This window comes from Anolis carolinensis, chromosome 2 (assembly GCF_035594765.1).
Source record: "Anolis carolinensis isolate JA03-04 chromosome 2, rAnoCar3.1.pri, whole genome shotgun sequence".
In the NCBI taxonomy this organism is placed as follows: domain Eukaryota; kingdom Metazoa; phylum Chordata; class Lepidosauria; order Squamata; family Dactyloidae; genus Anolis; species Anolis carolinensis.
In genome coordinates, this window is record NC_085842.1 from 135,256,402 (window position 1) to 135,275,954 (window position 19,553).

General features: G+C 40.2%; 2 protein-coding genes across 2 annotated transcripts in view; both read left to right on the plus strand.

The window, feature by feature from the left end:
* Positions 1–13,956: 13,956 nt before the first annotated feature.
* On the plus strand, positions 13,957–17,291 carry LOC134296250 (unconventional myosin heavy chain 6-like). Its single transcript, XM_062970615.1, has 2 exons — positions 13,957–15,268; positions 16,961–17,291. Exons 1-2 carry the CDS (start codon positions 14,979–14,981, stop codon positions 17,226–17,228), a joined length of 558 nt encoding a protein of 185 aa, XP_062826685.1. The 5' UTR covers positions 13,957–14,978; the 3' UTR covers positions 17,229–17,291.
* A 2,174-nt stretch (positions 17,292–19,465) lies between these two features.
* The window catches only part of LOC100563782 (unconventional myosin-XVB), a 64,633-nt gene continuing 64,545 nt past the window's right edge, over positions 19,466–19,553 (plus strand). Inside the window, exon 1 of the mRNA XM_062970609.1 lies at positions 19,466–19,526. The gene's annotated coding sequence lies outside the window, so the exon portion shown is untranslated. The remainder of the gene's footprint in view (positions 19,527–19,553) is intronic.

Sequence of the window (19,553 nt, forward strand, 5' to 3'; positions counted from 1 at the left end):
CTGTGTAGATAGATTCTTTTTCTCTGGCATAGATTGGTGTAGTGTTTCTGGCAGAGCTTGGTGTAGTGTTTTCACTTTAATTCAATATGTTTAGTTGCTAACCAATGACCATGACAAAGAGCTTTAAAATATATAGAATATTCATTCAAAATAATTAACTTCTGGCTCAAGAATAACATACTAGAGTACATAGAAAATGCCCAGAGAGGACATATTTTGTTAGATATGGATAAATCATGAATACCAGATGTGGATATAGAGGAGTTATACTATATGTTGTTCTCATCAGTTAAACCTGGGACAATGTAGTCAAGTCAACACAGTCCATTGTAATTTCCCATGCACTGTCTATCATTTTTCTTATTGTCTTGTGAACCAAGAAGTGGAAGAGGTTTGTTCGACTTCTATATGTTTCCACAGGATCTTGGAGTGAACAGTCTGGAACAGTTATGCATTAACTTTGCCAATGAACATCTTCAGCAATGTTTCAATCAGATAGTTATCGCACAAGAGGAGGTAAAGGAGACTGCTGGATGCACATATGGGTACTACAATGTCCATGAGCATAAAAGCAAAAATCACCATGGCTGGGGGGAGAATGATCCTGGATCTACTTCTTCTATGGGTTTTTTTTTTTTTTGGGGGGGGGGGGGTTGGTTGTTTTTTTTTTTTTTTGTAAAGTAGAGTGCCTTGAGAAGGCTGCAGGTCTAGAAAATGGTTCCTGTTTTCATAATTTGGTGCTACTAGTTAGTGCCAGGTACATACACATTTTGCATATTTGTTTTTTGATCCTGTCTTTTCAAACTTTTCTGTTGTGCATGAACATTTTATGTGAAGTACCTGTTTTTGAATATGTGCTGGAAAGTAAAAAAGCACTGATTAAGAAGTAGCTGACTCATTTTGTGGTTTTTAATGTGTTGTATCATGGTCATACATAATTATATTGTTTAAAAAGTACCATGATGCAATATTTACACTAACTAATTGTTTAATGTTGAAATGTATGCTGTATTACTACACTAAAACCTTACCAGAAGGAAAGTTAAAACCCCCACCAATGATATTTCTCCTTCCACTTGTTGTAAGCTTATGTGTGAAGACTTGGCTTTGCCTTTTCCTCTTCTTTTCTTCATTTCCCTCTGTTTATGTTTTCCCAATAGTGTAGATACAGTAGAGTCTCACTTATCCAACATAAATGGGCCAGCAGAACATTGTATAAGTGAAAATATTGGATAATAAGGAGGGATTAAGGAAAAGCCTATTAAACATCAAATTACGTTATGATTTTACAAATTAAGCACCAAAATATCATGCTTTACAACAGATCGACAGAAAAAGCAGTTCAATATATGGTAAAGCATTGGCTACTAGCAAATTGACTACAAATAAAGATAGGTTTGCATCAAATGAACTTACAGTAACAACGTTGTAGAAAATTAAATTCGTAAAAAGTTCAGTCCTTGCTGCCTAGAGAAACAGCTGTAGATCCGGGTGGGAGGCAGATTGCATTGGATAATCCAGAATGTTGGATAAGCAAATATTGGATAAGTGAAACTCTACTGTACCTCCATTTGTATTAGTTTTTGGATGGAGCATAAAATCCCCCTAGAGGCAGCCTTAGTTGGTCTGTTCCACTTGCCTGTTCAGAGCTTTCTTGCTAGACTCCTTTTTCTTTCTGCAGCAAAGCGACAGTGTTTAGAGGCCTGGGCATTGTCTGGAAATCCTAGTCCTAGCAATCCAAAACAGGCATCCTTAGCACTAAACTCTGCATTCAGCAGTATTCATATACTACCAGTCCCAGAAGCTTGTGGTCAGCCTAAGTTTCACAAAGCAGAAGATCAAGAAAGCTTATAAGTACCAGTTTATAATCCATCACTTTAAATCAGAGGCAAAAGACTTTCAAGGATTCCAGAGAGATGACTGCAACCAGAAAAATCTCCTTTTGTAATTTATTGTTTTAAGCTATTTTATAATAGTCCTGAGTGGAGTTAACCCTTTATTCATCTTGTTTTCTTTTCACCTTGCCTAAAGTGCCTCTGTATGTTAAGGGTCTTGATCTTAACAGAAGGTATACAGATAGCCCCCGAGTAAAGCCAGACACCATAGTTTTCCCAAAGGTTCGGGCATGCCATCACATTATGAGAGAAGAAAACAACTGCATGGATTTTGGGAAACTGAAATTCTCAGGCACCCACCCAAAGGGACAAATGTATCCTTACATTCAGGAAGGATGACAGGAACAAGAACTGTCATCTAAAAATATAAACTAAATGCCAGCTCCATAATTTACAAACCATTGTAAATGCCAAGGTGATACATAGATTATTTATATTACTTTTCAAAATTTGCAGCCAACATGATTGATTATTCTCATACAATAATACATACAATAATGTATTACAGACACAATACAGGGTGTTTGAAAAAGTACTCCCTAGTTTTAAGTTAAAACACATTAAAACTAGGGAGTTCTTTTTCAAACACCCTGTATTTTAGAGAAAGAGACATTTCAGCTGTTCTGTTACTCAGTATCTGCCTTTTTCTTAGTGTGGGCCTCACTCTGCTGCAATTGTCCCATTCATTCTTCAATGAGCATGATCTTATTCCATTGTCATGCTATACTCTCTGAAAGACAAAAGAGAAACATATGTTGCATTCAAATTTTTTAAAACCCACAATTAATAACTTAATGTGAATTTCTTCTTATCTCTGATCATAGCTATAGGATCTCATTTGTATTATTTCTGATCACCAGGAGGAGTATACACAAGAGGATCTAATATGGAGTCCTGTATCAAAGATATCTACAGAGTCCTGCCTGGACTTGATAGCTGGAAGGCCACATGGGATCTTGCATATCCTGGATGACCAGACTTTACTGTCACAGGTCAGGTATTTGTTAGGATTCCTTTTCATATTTGCACCATGTGGAATACAAAGTTTTTCTGTAGGTTAAATTTTATTCAGATGTGTGTATGTGAAAAACATATCATCATTGCTACTATCGTCAACATCATCTGGATCTTCTAAAACTGAATAAATGAGACAACAAATGATGCAGCACGATTGCACATGAAACCCTCACCTGGAATAGTCCTTTGTTGGCAATGAATATGATTGCTGAAATAGCACTGCAAGACAGGCTGTTAGTTTGGGGTATGGGCATGCTGATGTTTGCCAAACCAAGCACCTAAAGTGTGTGTACAACTGACACATATTAAAATGACTTCACATCCTCCTGGGAGCCCTGATTTGTTTGTAACATTTTGATTGGTCTAGTCCAAATTCAGATCGTAGCCATCAGTCAGAAGCCTAAGAACCTGACAGAAGGCAACAATTATAATCATTATTTTGGGTTGCTGTGAGTTTTCCGGGCTGTATGTCCATGTTCCCGTAGCATTATCTCCTGACGTTTCACCTGCATCTATGGCAAGCATCCTCAGAGGTTTGATCAGAGGTCTGTGGGAATGAGGCAAGTGTTGTGTGTGTGTGTGTGTGTGTGTGTGTGTATATATATATATATATAATCTCTGTGGAATGTCCAGGGTAGGAGAATCATTATTTTTATGTATATTTAAATTCACCCCAAGACGTATAAATGTTATCTTTGGACACTTATAATTCTCAGCCAGCATGCTCAGTGCTCATACTTGTTAGCAGTCTCGGAATACTCTGATTTACCATTTGGAACTTGGACACCCAAGGACCTTTTCTGATGATTTTTCATAAAACAGGAAATTGTCTGAAGTTGCAGAGGAAATTGGGTCCAGATAGCTTTCCTTAACATAAAGCCTCTATTATGGATAAGCCTCCCTGGACTCCAGCCAAAATTTATTGTCAATGAAGTGATGATGGTGAAGATTCAATTTCTCACTCCTCCTTCAAATGCTGTGACAGTAGCACAATGTGGAAATGCACATATCATAGGACCAAATCGGACAGCGTCACTACAGATGCCATCTCAGCTGACAAACAGTATAACACACTACCTCACAAACTCTGAGGATGCCTGCCATAGATGTGGGTGAAACGTCAGGAGAAAATGCTTCTGGAACATGGCCATTCAGACCGGAAAACTCACAGCAACCCAGGATAACAAACATTCTCTCTGCTTCCTGTGCCCATATTCTTACTATGCCGTCCCTCTATTGTAACTGCTTCTCATAAAGTCTTCTACTTCTGACATAGAGAAAAGTCATAATAAACAACTGCAAGAGATGTGGATCCTTTACAGTGGTTCCCAGCCTTTGGTTCTCCAGGTATTTTGGACTTCCTCCCAGTTAGCCAAACTGGCTTAAGCCCTTGGGAAATAAAGTCCCAAACATCTGGAAGACTAGTGTTTGGGAAACTCTGCTTTCACATTTCAAACATGTTTTCCACCAGCACCAAAAATGTATTATTTTGGTATAAATAACAGTTTTGTCCTTTCATGTCCAGGCCACTGACCACACCTTCCTGCAGAAGTGCCATTACCATCATGCCAGCAGCCCTTGGTATGGCAAGCCTAAGTTGCCTTTGCCTGTCTTCACTATCCAGCACTATGCAGGACCAGTTACCTACCAGGTACCCAAACACAGAGATACGTGCTCACCTTGTACATGCTGCTATTGACATTTACCCTATAGTCATATGCTTGGATATAGCTTAGCAGAGGACTGTTTTAGGCAGGCCAAGGTTGAGTTGTATTCACCAATGGCAAACAAGATGTGTAAATTCACCATCCCAAGATCTAGAAAGATGTTTTAGAGAAGGATTTATTTCTGGGGTGGAGATTCTGCTTGTAGCATCCACAAATACCAGCTTACAGTCAGCAAAGAGTCTGGCTGTATCTCTTGCTTCCTTCAGCCTTGGTCAACCTACTGGGATGCACAGAGAAGCCCCAGTATAGTAAACCCATTAGATGTGCTTTTAAAAAACAGTACCTTCTAAATTTGTATATTTCTCTTCCAACTTCTAGTTTAAGATATATATTGTGACCATGGCTTTGCATAGTTCTTTGAAGAGGAAAGTGCTTTTGTAATGGAAATTCAAATAATGACTTCATTGTGTTAGGCAACCTCTGACAAACGAGGCTTCCAGTTTACAGTGCAACTCCAAAAGGAGCCTAACATTTTAGGTCTTAAGATTCTTAGAAAAGTTGAAAATTAAGATTCTTATATCAGGGTTACAGGTAAGATAGGATATAAGAGACAATTCATAGTGCTATTCTATACATGTTAACTTAGAAATAAGACTTATTGAGCTTGATAGTATATCCTCCCAAATTAGTGGATATAGAATTGTAGTCTTAAGAAGCTCAGTGAACCAAACTTTTAAAGAACAGTATAACTGATGTTGGGACTTGGCTTCACAGGTCCATAAGTTTCTGAATAAAAACCATGACCAGCTGCATTCAGAAATTTTGGATATTTTCTCCCAAAGCCATCTCAAGGTATAGTGAATGTAATATTTTTTGCACTTGTCATATGTACTTTGCAGACTCTTCCTGTGGTTTTCCAGTCCAGAAACACAGAGCAATATCTTTCGTTAATATTGTATCTACATAGTGAATGTCAGGAGTGACTTTAAATCAGGGCCGGTTGTTACTAGGCGGCCGCTGACGCGGCCGCCTCGGGCGCTGGCTGCTAGGGGCGCTGTCGAGGCGTCGACAGCGACCCGTAGCGCCACCGACGCCTCCGGTGTTGGCGCGGGCCCGCGGGGCTTCAATCCCCGCGCCCACGCCAAACCGCGACAAGCAGCTAGGCCATTTTGCCCTTAGTCAGCAAACTAAGGGCAAAAATGGCCTATCTGTGCTGTGCGCATGCCTTTGTTGACTAAGGGCAAAATGGCCTTTGTTGACTAAGGGCAAAATGGCCTAGGCACAGCCAGAGAAGCCATTTTTGCCCTTAGTTTGTTGACTAAGGGCAAAATGGCCTAGCTGTGCTGTGCGCACGCGCACAGCACAGCTAGGCCATTCGGGCCTTACCTCCTGGTTGCGGCCAGGGCACGCTGGACAGGGGGCGGGGCCAACTCTGGCCCCGCCCCCAGCACTATTCGCCCTGGCCCCGCCTCCCACGCAGCGTGGGAGGCGGGGCCAGGGCATGCTGGGCGGGGCCAGGGCGTGGGAGGCGGGGCCGGTGGCGGGGGCGCTTTTTAGCACCCCCGCTTAACATTTAAAAATATCTCCGGCCGGCCCTGCTTTAAATACATGGTAGTTGGGAACTTTGAACTTGTAGTTAACCTTCATCTACTCAGATGGGACATTTTATGCCTCTGACCATTCATATATACTGGGCAGTTTAGTTCTCATCTGTATGGGAGCAACCTTGGATCTGGCACGTTTGTGCTGCATCTGCGGCTTTTGTTCAGACAGTCCAGGGACACATCTGCTCTACTTCTCCATGTCAAGCAGAGAGGCCCATTTGGAATGAGTGGGATTTTTTTTTGGAAGATTAGAATCAATTAGAATAATACATTATATATTATTTCACATGGTCCTAAACAATACAATGAATAAGCATTACCTTACTTTGATATTTAGGCTAATTTTATAATGGATGCAAGTCTCCACAATTACATACATTTTAAAAGAATTTTATCTAACATACAAAAAGCACAACCAGATTATAAAGTTTGCATCCCGGATTAACATGATCTTCTTTTAAAAAAGAATATCCATTCTGAAGAAAGGTGTACCATATTTCAACACAGAGACTGTTGAACAATGGGTGCTTGCTTTCTATATACAGAATGAAAGATGCTGGCCCATCTGCCTGCTTGTCTTTGCAAATAAATCTTCCAACATGATTCTGAATCTTTACGGTCTTTGGTTTCTATATGTCCATATGAAGCTGCTCTCCAGCCTTTTCCAGAGAGTTAAAGAACAACAGGCCAACCAGAGGGAACCAGGAACTAGGATCCAAGGATTAAAGAGTCAGTCGTCTACATTGGCATCTAGATTCCAGCAGTCTTTGCAAGAGCTCACAGCTAAATTAGACAGGTAAGGGAGTTGGCTCAGATAGACATGTCACTGTAGCTGACTCACAGCACCGCCCTTTATGTACAGGAAATGTGAGAGCATGAGGATGAAGGAAGAAATTATCAAAGAGCAGAGAGAAGGGATTAGGAAAGAAACCTCACAGCCTGGAATATGTCTTTTGTCTGTGAGAGAAATAGAAATATAGGCAGTCCCCAAATTACAAAGATCTGACTTACATACAACTCATACCATTTCATCACATAACTTAAATTCCACTGTGTTCTACAGTTAAAATCTGGTATTCCACTGGGTTCACCACATTCATTTTGGTTTACGAGAATGAGACAACAGGAAGTGAAAGAAATCTACCCTTAGGAAGGGAAATTCACTCCTGAAAGACTTATCATAGGGAAAAGGGGTCTCCACTGAAGCTTCCTCACCAATCCTTTCCACAAGACAATTTTTTCAAAATCCAATGATCACAGGGACAGAAAGTGCAATGAAACCTTCTAAATAGGGCACAGTCAGCAAAACAAACACCACAGGGGTGTTAATCCTTCCCTATGCTATCCAAAGCTTGCAACAACAACAACAACAACAACAACAACAACAACAACAACAACACATACATTTGTTGATTGGAGTTGCACTTAAAAATGTACCTGTTCTTACTTAAATACAAATTCAACTTGAGAACCAGCCTACAGAACCTATCTTGTTCATGACTTGGGGACTGCCTGTAAATAGCAATGACATTGGATTTAGCAATGTAAATCCAATGTCATGAATCAATTAAAACACATTTTTGAAAAATATTCTTATTGTTTCTCAAATCAATGAAGCGCCACTATGATCTAGAAGCTATGTTATACCCTTTAGCCCTCTTCTAAAAATTAAATGCTTCCTTTAAGGGTAGAATTCAAAGACAGTGCTGTATTGGTCTGGAATATCAGTATGCAAAGGATCTTGCAATACCATGGAGACTAACTTAGAGAAAATAGTTGTGCTACATCTTCTGTCTTAGTCACAAAAGTGTTACAATATCCCTTTGCAATAAATAATAATAATAATAATAATAATAATAATAATAATAATTTATTTATATACTGCCCTATCTCTCCAAGGTAGTAAAGGTAAAGGTTTTCCCCTGACATGAAGTCTAGTCGTGTCCGACTCTGGGAGTTAGTGCTCATGTCCATTTCTAAGCCAAAGAGCTGGCATTGTCTGCAGACACCTCCAAGGTCATGTGGCCAGCAAGACTGTATGAAGCGCCGTTACCTTCCTGCCAGAGTGGTACCTATTGATCTACTCACATTTGCATGTTTTCTATCTGCTAGGTTGGCAGAAGCTGAGGCTAACTCTGAATTCAGTGTTTTTCCTGGAAGTCTGTTAACCAATAAAGAATGTTCTGAAGAGTCAGATGCAGTGTTAAGTCAGTAACACAAGTGTGACCATAATACTGCTTTCTATTTGACTCTTAATTGAGTCTGCCAAACTGCCAGTATGATGAAATAATGTTTTTCTTGCTTTCCTAGAAGTACACACACAACACACTTGAGCTTTCTTAGGAACTTGCACTGCATGTGATTACCTAAACTGTACACCAGGCAGCAAACTGAATGAGTCCCCTTTGTGGTGTTATCAGGAGCTTCACCCTTTATGATTTTCTGAACCCTGCTCCTATTGACTGTCAGATTTGTAAGAGATTCTCTCACTATCTTATCTTCTGGCAAGTGAGTTGAGAGACCACTTTTTTTTAATGAGAAAGGCTGTACTGAACAATTAACTGTAGGATAACCCCAGTGATATGAGAGTCTCTATTCTCACAAAAAATATATAGTTTTTGGAAGAGTGAAAGAAAGTCACAAAAGCACTTTGATATACATTATTGTAGATGTTTTATTCTTCACAATGGCCAAGATAGCATATTAAAGGTCTTATTTAGCAAACTTAACAGTAACATCTCTTGGTATGCTGTCTTCTTTTGATTTTAATGCAGAAGGCAGCAATGATTATCTGATTCACTGAGGCAACATCTACAGTTCTACACTGACCACTTAATGCAGTTGGAAGCTAGCTTCAGACTGTGGCGCCAGACAACAAACTTCCTCAAAAGCACATGAAATAAAGCCCTTAATGTGCATCAGTGCTCTGTGCCTTCTATAATCATCATTTAGGCCTCAAACCGGTTCCAGGATTTCCTGTGTAATCAAGATCTGATGCCTTTAGGTTATTTGGGCACTTCCAATATTGCTTTATTTAAATCTGTGCCTGCAAAATCCTCTCTCAGGCCTGTAATATGAAGGTCAAGCATTTTCTTTTTTTTTTCAGGTTGTTCAGCCCTAGCCTGGTCTATTGTGCACTGTGGTTGCTAGGATCTTTTGATGAGTAACTCCAAGCTTCATTGCCTGATCTGCTGTTTCAACAATATCAGCTATCTTGTCATCAATTTTATCAAGTTTCACATTGATAGGATTAATCTTGCAACTGAGCTCCAATTACAGTCACTTAATTTCTGTAACAAGTTCACACAGAGGGTCAGGATTTGTTTTGGGAGCAGAGGTGGGCAATAATTGTGTTCTGGGTTTTAGTCCAACCTTTAGAAGAGCTATCCAAGGTGCAGAACTTATTTGGAGAATAGCGGTAGCACCTTGAACAGCCAGCTTCTTCCTCCTATGGTTGGGCTCTCACAATACCACTGTGGTCTGTTATTTGGAATTTGTGATTTTGCTCCAAAATAAGCACCAAGGAAAGCTTTCTATGGCCCAGTGGATTGTCTCATCTTCTTCTCATACTCAGTGAGAGTGAATCTTCTATTTGTAGTCCTCCTTCTGGGAGTACAAATAGGAGACTCACTCTCACTGAGTATGAGAAGAATATGTGATTAGTCTGGTGTTTAGAGTCTTGAGATTATGCAAATTCAGGCCATCTTTCCAAGCATCATCTTACTGTCTAAAATCTTATCATTGTATTAAAGATACATACAATTTTGCTCTTAGTGTACAGTACTACTGCAGTGAAAGCAAACTCTTTATTCAAATTATGTATATTTTTCAAACTACACTGCATTTTTTTATTTTTCATAGGATTTTGTCACACAAGGTAAGCAAACCAGCATTGCACATGAAGCCATGTCCATCTCACTTCTCATTTGCCTCCCCCTCCCCAAGATTCTCCCTTCTTAGTTATTGATGAATGACACCTATCAATAGCTTCCAATACTGCAATGCCATTTCTCCCTCATTTCCCATGCTATTCCTAAGGTGGCTATATTTCTTTAATTTTATACATATCTTTGCCTTTTTTTGTTTTAAACACTGAAATTGCACAATTGTGCTAAACATAATCAAATAATTATCAAATAAGGAACAGCAGTAGTGCAGGAAGCCAGTGGTCCTAAGGGAGTGAAGAAATATAATCATAGATTGGTGAATAAACTTACTTGTGCTATTGAGGAGAGGTGCAATATCAAAGGTGCATGATGCAGTATTTATCTACTATCAGTGATAATGAGACTGCAATGGAATAATGGGTATGTGTGATAACATCCATGATAGTATCTTTTCCATTGTAGGCTTCCCTTGGTGGCTTCCTAGGCAGTATGGCAGAGATTCTGCTCTGACTTAAACTAAATTTTAAACTAGCTAGCTATTTAAGGTATTAACTCCTTCCTCCAAAATAAGTTCTGTACCTTGGATAGTACTTTTAAGAACTGGACTAAAACCCAGAGCAAAGTCATTGCCTGATGAACATGGGGATTACCAGAGGCCCCTGACCTTATTTTTTGCCTGTCAGATTGAGGCAGAGTGGTGGCACTCTCATTGTATTCTTCTTTTATTTGCACCCTACAGGAGTCACATTTTCTTTGTTCGGTGCATAAAACCCAATTCCAAAAAGGTAAGAAAGCCATTATGTTTGCAGGGGTGGATCTCAAACAGAGGCTATCTTGAATTATTGCCAAGCCCACTGACCAAACTGTTCTTCTTGGGAGTGGCTGAAAAAAAAACATTGATTTTCCATCCATGCTTTCCTTGTATTGACATTCTAAGTCCAGAAAATTGTTTTGTTTATTTGAAATATAGAAAGTGCACAGTCTTTCTACTTAGCATTTTTGTTGCTTGTTGCTGTTGTTTTCTTTGTTACAGTAATATAATTTCAACAGTATAAGGGAGAACAAGTTTCTTGACAGTATTATTAAACATGTTGGAGTCAGAAGCTCTTCTCAGTGTACTGCAAATCACCTTGATATCAACTAGTATGTCCTTTCCCACTTCTGTCCTACTCTACATTAAGGATGTGCAAAGTGCATCACCCAGGCCCCATGTGGCATTTGCGTGCCCAAAGGGCAGCCTCAGACCTAAAGTTCCAGCCCTTTTTAAAAGGTCCAACTTTCAGCAAATATTCTGTCTAAGTACCAGTCATATCAAGCCCCAAAGATATCCCTCATCCTTTAGAGCCTCCCAACCTTCCCAAAAAAATTCTGGAAGAAAATTGGCTAAAAATTGCTGAATGCTGAAATGCAACTGCGTAGCCTGCTGGGGGGGAAGGCACAGGAGGAACCCAACCTCTGTCACAGTTGCCCAGTCCTGCTTTACCCAGATGTGATACAGGGCTTCTGGGATAAGGACTGAATTTAGGATGGATAGCTAGTGTTGCCATGGTCTTTCCTCACTCTCACCCCTGTCCCTTTTCCTTTTCCCATTTGGACTTTATCTTTCTGGTGCCCTTTATCTTTCAGATGCCAAACATCTTTGATACTGAATACGTTGCTTGTCAACTGAGGAATTCTGGGATTTTGGAGGCCATATGCATCAGGAAAGAAGGCTACCCAATCCGCATACCTTTCCAGCATTTTCTAATCAGGCAAGGCTCTTTACTTGTCTCTTCTGCATCAACATGGTATCATATAATAAAATACATACCAATAAAACACAGTTTAAAAGGCAATAACCACAGTGCTAACTAGACTAAACCAAACAAAACACTCAAGGTAATAAAATTATCACCATTTGGGTACTATTTAATTTAGGAAAAGTTTTAAAAATATCAATGGGATATGATTACTGCTTCAAGATAAGGGGAGGTGATATTTTGCGGTTAACCTGATCCAACAGAGATCACCAACAAAGGGCATTGATTTTACTTTTTAACTTAAGGAATTTGTGGGAGTCTTTTTCATTTAGCTTAGGGAACAATGAGTTCCTTATGAAGAAGATATTATGGATATGACACCCAAAATATCTGTCCTTATAACTGGCACCCATTGGCCAAATTCTGTAGAAGTTCTCAGCCAGGAAGAAAGAAGCTAATGTGGTATTTGGATAATCAGACACAATGTAATCCCATACGTATCTACTCAGATGTAAGCCCCATCATATACTCTCTGGAGCATATTCCTGGTTATATAAGATTTGCAGCTTTAGTACCCTTTGTATTTTGGATATTCTCATCTAAGTGATACGGAGCAGAAAACACATTCAGAGGAAGAACAAATCTGAATACAGTGAAATACAATTGGCATCCATGGATTCAACCAACCATAGCTTGAACACACTGGGTGGGGGAAACTTGCAAAAAAGCAAACCTTCATTTTGCTGTGTGCCAAGCACTACACTGATATATATAAATAGCTTCTGGCCATTTCACAGATTCTTAGACTCTCGAGCATTTGGATGAGTGTTTCATCATTTTATATAAGTGGTGCCATTTTATTACAGTATATTGTATATAATGGGCCTTTGTCATCCATGGATTTTGATATCCATGGGGATCTTGAGACCAAACCCAGGGGATCAGGCCAACTGTACATTACTTCAGACTTTCAGTGTGTTGACAGTTTTCTGAATGATCTCATGCAAAATACAATGTACAGGATAAAGTTTAGTGCAAGTGTCATGTAGTTTTTTTACATGACAGAAATATTACACACATAGTCACAGGCCAAAAATCCTATCAATGGCTTACCCATGTGTCATTCTGTCTTGTGTAAAATCCAAAAACAAATCCATGTTATGCAAAGGGATCTTGTGGCACTTCAGAAGCTAAATGAGAGAATGAAGCTGGCAGATAAGCTCACATTGACATAAAGGTTATCCCACTACTTTTGTTCTTGCATTTAGGATGATATCACATTAGCGTTTTAAAGTGGGGGTGCCTGCTTTCCTATCATGTGGCTGCCTCCTGCAGAATTCTGGGAAATGTAGAACTTGTTCTCTGTGTGCGACCATATGGGATCTCAGCCCTTGCCATCAAAGGTTACCCAGCTGAACTCTGAATAATACATAGATCAGTTCTCACTCTACTGGACCTACATTGCCATATAATGCAGTTCAGAGCAGTTCCAAATGCATTTTATGAGTCTACACTGACCATATAATGGAACTCAAACTGCATTATATGGTAGTGTGGATCTGGCCTCTGAGATCTTAGAAGCTGGTTGTCTTCATTACATTGCTTAGGGAGGCCGAGGATACACCAGGCAAGAGGTGACAGGAAAAAGGTTATTCCCCACTTCTGAAACTTTCTATTTTTAATTTTTCTATGGGTGTGCAAATTCTGACCTGGAATAATGCAGCAACCCAGCCTGCAAAGTGAGGTGAGGCATTAGATCTGCCCTTGCTTACCCCTTACAATGCAGCGAAGCCTTTGCCAACTAGATCTGTGATGGTTCATCATTTGGCTAAAGTCAGAAGATTGTGTTGACTGCAGAATGACAATGCTCAGCAATCCCAAAATTAATTTCCTTTTTGGGTTCCCAATGCCACGGGAATAGCTTTTGAAGAAGGCTTTTCTGTCTTCCTTATGTTCATCAGATATGGTGTTCTGCTGTCTGGGCGAAGTCTGAGATGTCTGCAGGAGAGAGATGGCTGCGTGGCAGTCCTTTCACATGTGGTGGGAGACCTTCCTCAGATCTATCAGATTGGAGTTACCAAGGTTAAGTGTCTGCTCTTTGCAATTAATCAGAGAACAACCATGTGCGGTGTTGTGATTCAGGGTGATTATATCATTAGAAAAGAACTGTTGCTTCAACTATAGGTAGTAAATGAACCACTATGAACCCCTATTATGTGAAACTATGAGAAGTGAACAAAATTACTGTATTTTTATGAAGGTGCAAAGAACAACAAAACAAAATCACCACACATTTGATAGTACAGTAGTGTGTATGCACAGCACAATCCTGGCTATTGCCATAGCAGTGGAATGGTAGCACTATAATTGTGCAGTTTGTATAGAAGGTCAGATCCATTGCCATTCAGAGTTTGGAAAAAATGAGTTGGGGGCTATAACTCCCACATTCCTCTGGGATTTTCTGAGAGTTTTAAGTCAAAAAAAGTAACTTTCCCAAGCTCTTCTACCAACTAGTAGTAACTTGGGCTGGCTGAGTGACATGCCTTAGGTGCAAGCTAAATGTAACCCTTGAGACAAAGGAGTGGTCCTCCAGTCATTCTATTTTTACAAGTAGTACATGTGTGTTCATGGATCAAGATCTCTCCTCTCCACAGCATAAGAGTCTAAAGATTACTTCTTCTACTTCTAATCCATAGGCTTCCATAGGATGTTGTCATGGCAGTTCTGGTACAATCATGACACTATAATTGTATGGGTTGGCCACTTTTTTAGCAAATATGGCAGCAAAATAGTGAGGGTAGTAGTTCATTTTTAATTGTATTGTTCTTTTAAATTGTTACCTCCTTTGAGTCTCAATTTTTGGAATAGATAATAGTAACATCAACAACAACAACAACAACAATCACATGTTGAATCTCCCTTATCTGAAATACTTGAGACTAAAGGTGTTCTGGATTTTGGAGTACCTATATTTACATATACATATAAAAGGAAATATTTTGAGATGAGACCCAAGTCTAAAGACAAAATTCATTTATGTTTCATAGATACTTTATACATATAACATGAAGGTAGTTCTATCACAATATTTTTAATAATTGTGTGCATGATATAAAGTTGATGTACACTGAACAATCAGAAAGCAAAGTTGTCACTATCTCAGCCAGCCATGTGGACAGTTTTGGATTCTGAGGATACTCATGCCTGTAATGGTGATGAGGATGAAGATGAGGATTTTGATCCTGTCCCTGTGTCTCTCTCCTTGACTGATGCTTCTCCTCAGGTGTTCTTGAAGGAGAAAGCCCGGAAGATACTAGAAAGACGGTGGAACCAAAAGCTGAGCTGGGCTATTGTTACCCTTCAACGCAACCTTCGTGGTCTCATCAACCGCAGGCGTCTCCAGGCATTCAAGCAGAAGGCAACCGTGATCCAGGCTCACTTTCGGGGTTTCTTGGCAAGGTCAGGAAGTTAGGGCCACACAGTGTTTAATGGTTTTAATGATTTTAACTGATATGCTATTGCTTGATATTATGATTTGGTTTTCACATGTACGGTATGTTTGGCATTGAATGTTGCCATTAATATGTTGTAAACCGCTTTGAGGTCCCCCCAGGGATAAGAAATAGATAAATAAATATCCAAAGGTCCAAAGACCAACTTGTTCCCAGATGGTAAAGGGCAAGTCAAATTTCCTTCTACCTTGGTGCAAGCAGGAAGATTCTTCTGGTGCCATTGTTCAGCCCTCAAGCCACAGAAACCTCAGCCTTGAAATTGTGTTTCCTAGAGATCAGTAATTCACTTTAGTTTTCTGTTGAATATTTTTATTCAACTTAACTGTCGTGCAAAGAGTGGTTTTTCGAGGGGAGGATGTGTCTGGTCGAAGAGGGAAGAAGAATTTATTGTCCTTTCCTTTTGCAGTATCCATGATAATAACATCAGTAGAAGCTTTCACCTCTAAAATTGCTTTAGGCAATTTTCCACCTGGGGAGATGGAAGGAGAGAGAAAATAAGACTTTGAGGTAGGGAAATGTTGGGGAAGAACAAATAGAGATTAATATGGTTCTTAGGGAAGAAAAAGAGGAGAAATGTGTCATAAAGCTAAATGGTACCTTATATACTTGTGTATGGAGCCCCAGTGGTGAAGTGTGTTAAAGCACTAAGCTGCTGAACTTGCAGACTGAAAGGTCCCAGGTTCAAACTCCGGGAGTGGCGTGAGCGGCCGCTGTTAGCTCCAGCTTCTGTCAACCTAGCAGTTCGAAAACATGCCAATGTGAGTAGATCAATAGGTACCGCTCATGCGGGAAGGTAACAGCGCTCCATGCAGTCATGCCAGCCACATGACCTTGGAGGTGTCTACGGACAACGCCGGCTCTTCGGCTTAGAAATGGAGATGAGCACCAACCCCCAAAGTCAGACATGACTGGACTTAACGTCAGGGGAAACCTTTACCTTTACCTTTACCTATACTTGTGTATAAATAAAAAGCAGATTTGAGGACCCAAATATATGATGCATGGATAAGTCAAGGGCCATTCTGGGAAGAGGGGAAAGCACCAGGGGAGTAGCTGCCCTGGCCATTGCCACTACCGTTTCCCCACTCAAGCATTCAAAATGTCTAGAAGGAGTACTGCAACAGAGAGGGTAGATTAGATCTTTTTGAGTAGATTAGGTTTTTGTCTTTTGCTACTCTATTCAGGGAAGAGGATGTTAAAGGTTAAGGTAGAATATTTACGTTGATCTGTGGAAAAGTCAACACAGATTTTTTAAAAATTGTTAGCCTTCAACCAATATACTTAACTGCATGAGCAGGAGGCTTTCTCCAGATATTCATAATGTGTGTCATAGTCTAGTCATGGGAGTGAGCATGACTCCCTGTGATTTTTACAAGTTGGGTATATCTTATCTGAAATGCTTGGGGCCAGAGGGCCCCTTCCTTCACTCTTTCTGTATATTTGATCTTTTCCTAATACTGTTTGGTTGCTCACCAAACTCCACCACCTCCATATATCATTGCAGAACCCCCAAATTTTGATTTGTCTTGCAATGTGTCTATCAGTAGAATCACACTAATAATCAATATCACTGGAATTTTCACATTCCTACAGTTGTCTTGTTGTTTCTTGGCTTCCTTTCTTCTTTTGCACCCTTTAGAAAACGTTACCAAAGACTGAAGAAGACCCTGACACAATTTGGAGTGTCTATGATTGTCTCCAGGCCACTGGTACATAGAAGACGGCAATACCAGGTAATGAGATCATTGGTGGCTCCAATGGACAGGTGCTTTCTGCTTCCCAAATCAATTGGAGGGATTGTGCGTGACTTAGGGATTTCTAGGTCAGTAGGGATGGGTGGTAGTTTTCATATCAGTTGGGTGCTAAATCTGTGCTGCCTTTTTCTGTCTGAATTTGAAAGGTGCTGAACCCGTTTAGAGCACTTTAAATAGATTTTTTTTTCGAGTTCAGAGTAAAACCTAAACTGTTTAGCTCCCATGAATGTTGTTGGTGGCCATGTTATTAGACACTTAATTTTTGGATCCTGACACCAAGAACAAACATCAAATTTATCCCATGAAAAAAAAATGAGTGTTGTGGAATAGATTTGTATTTTTAGAGTTTCCTGGATTTAGGAGGCTGCAGAAAACAGATGTATTCTTGTACATTGGCATGTGTTGGATCAAACATTTAAGGTGATTTCTGTTAGTAGAGCAGCATACATGGGAGAACAATTCAAAATATAGCATGTGACTGACTATTGAGTACCTAGAGGACAATGAGGTGAGATTTGAAGCATTGGCAACTCAAGGTACAACTAGTGAGGGAAAATCTCATCCAACCTTTTCAATGTGAACCCCTCTCCACTCTGCTGTCTGTGTCTTCCCTTTGGTTCTAAGTTGGTAGAATTTTAATTGAACAACTTCAGATTTCAGACCTGGAGTCAAGCTTTTGAAACTCTTTCCACATAGAAGCTAGTACATCAGCAAGAAATTGTCAGGATAGCACTGTTCCTAATATACTATATAAGTAGATGTAGGAAACAACAGAAGTGATCCTACATAACTTCCAAAATTTTATCTGATCTTAGATGCTAAGCAGGGTCAACTCTGATTAGTACTTGAATTGAAAACATCAACAAATAGAAGATACTTTAGGCTATATTTCAGAGAAAGGAACAAAAAAAACCCCATTTCTAAGTGCCCTTTGCCTATGAAATTTATGGAGCTGCCCAATCCAGTGTTGTAAATCCTATAATTTACCCATAATTAATCAGTTTACAGTTTACAGAAGATCTGGATAAAGGCTAGAGTAGTGTTTCTCAAACTGTGCTCCTCCAGATGTTTTTGGAATTCAGCTCCCAGAAATCCCAGTCGGTTTACCAGCTGTAGGACATGCTGAAAACTGACCTTTCGTCGTGGCTACTATGTGGCTGTGAAAGTGGAAAGAATAACTTACTATGAATCTTCTATTCTGCCTTCAATACACTGTCCAATAGAGCCTTTCTGAGTGTTGAGACCTGTAAGCCATGTGAAGAAAACCAGTGTGATGTAATGTTTGAGCTCTAAGGTTTGAATCCCTTCTCAGTCTTGGAAACCCACCAAGTGACATGTTCTCTCAGTGGGAGACCAAGGCAAAAGGACACCCTTTTGAATAAACCATGCCAAGGAAATCCTGTATGATAGAGTCAGTTCAGCGTTATAAGTTGGAGGTGACTAAAAGGCACATGATGGCTATTAAGCCACATGGTTTGTGATTGAAGGCTGTCTGGATTCATTGATTCAGTGCTGCAGCAAGCAATGAACTGGGAACATGCAAAGGTGACACTATACTATGACAAAGGATTCTACCTTGTCTTTGGCACTCCTTCTAGCCCAGATGGGTAAGAAATTAATATGAACCACGAACATGTTATTATCGCTTTCTACATTGCCAGCCAGAGCCCCCGGTGGTCCAGCGGGTTAAACTGCTGAACTGTTGAACTTTCTGACCGAAAGGTCGGCAGTTTGAATCTGGGAAGCGGGGTGAACTCCAGCTGTTAGCTCCAGCTTTTGCCAACCTAGCAGTTCAAAAACATGTAAATGTGAGTAGATCAATAGGTACTGCTCCGGTGGGAAAGTAACAGCGTTCTGTGCAGTCATGCCGGCCACATGACCTTGGAGGTGTCTACAGACAACGCCGGCTCTTCGGCTTAGAAATGGAGATGAGCACCAACCCCCAGAGTTGGACACGACTAAACTTAATGTCAGTGGGAAACCTTTACCTTTACCTACACTGCCAGCCAACAAAGTTTTTTTATCCAGACATGTCCCAAGGAAATTCTGCATGCTCATCAAGGCTCCCTTACCGACTGTGCTCTTCTGCCTGAGCTGGGCCTAGGCTCTGCTTCCATTCTTCCCAGTTTCAGTAGCTTCTCTCTCTCAGGAGCCACCATAAAGCTGTGCTTTTGCTTCGTCATTTCACCATCTGTTATTTACATTATTAACATTCAGCACTTAGGGAAGAAATGACAATAAAAGGTCTCAAAGTTCACTGTTAGAGTTGCTGAGCCTCCCTCTCCTTCCCTTGCCACCCTGCCTTGGGCGGACTTTAGCACCCACTTAGTCTTAGGCCAGCCCATCACCCCTGTAGCTCTCACTAGCACCTTTTTTCCTGGCAAGCACACAGCTGGGCTCAGGGAGGAGGAAAGGACAAAAACAAACCTTAGATCACAGAACAACAAACAAGTGAGTACCTCTCTGTGAAGTTTGGAT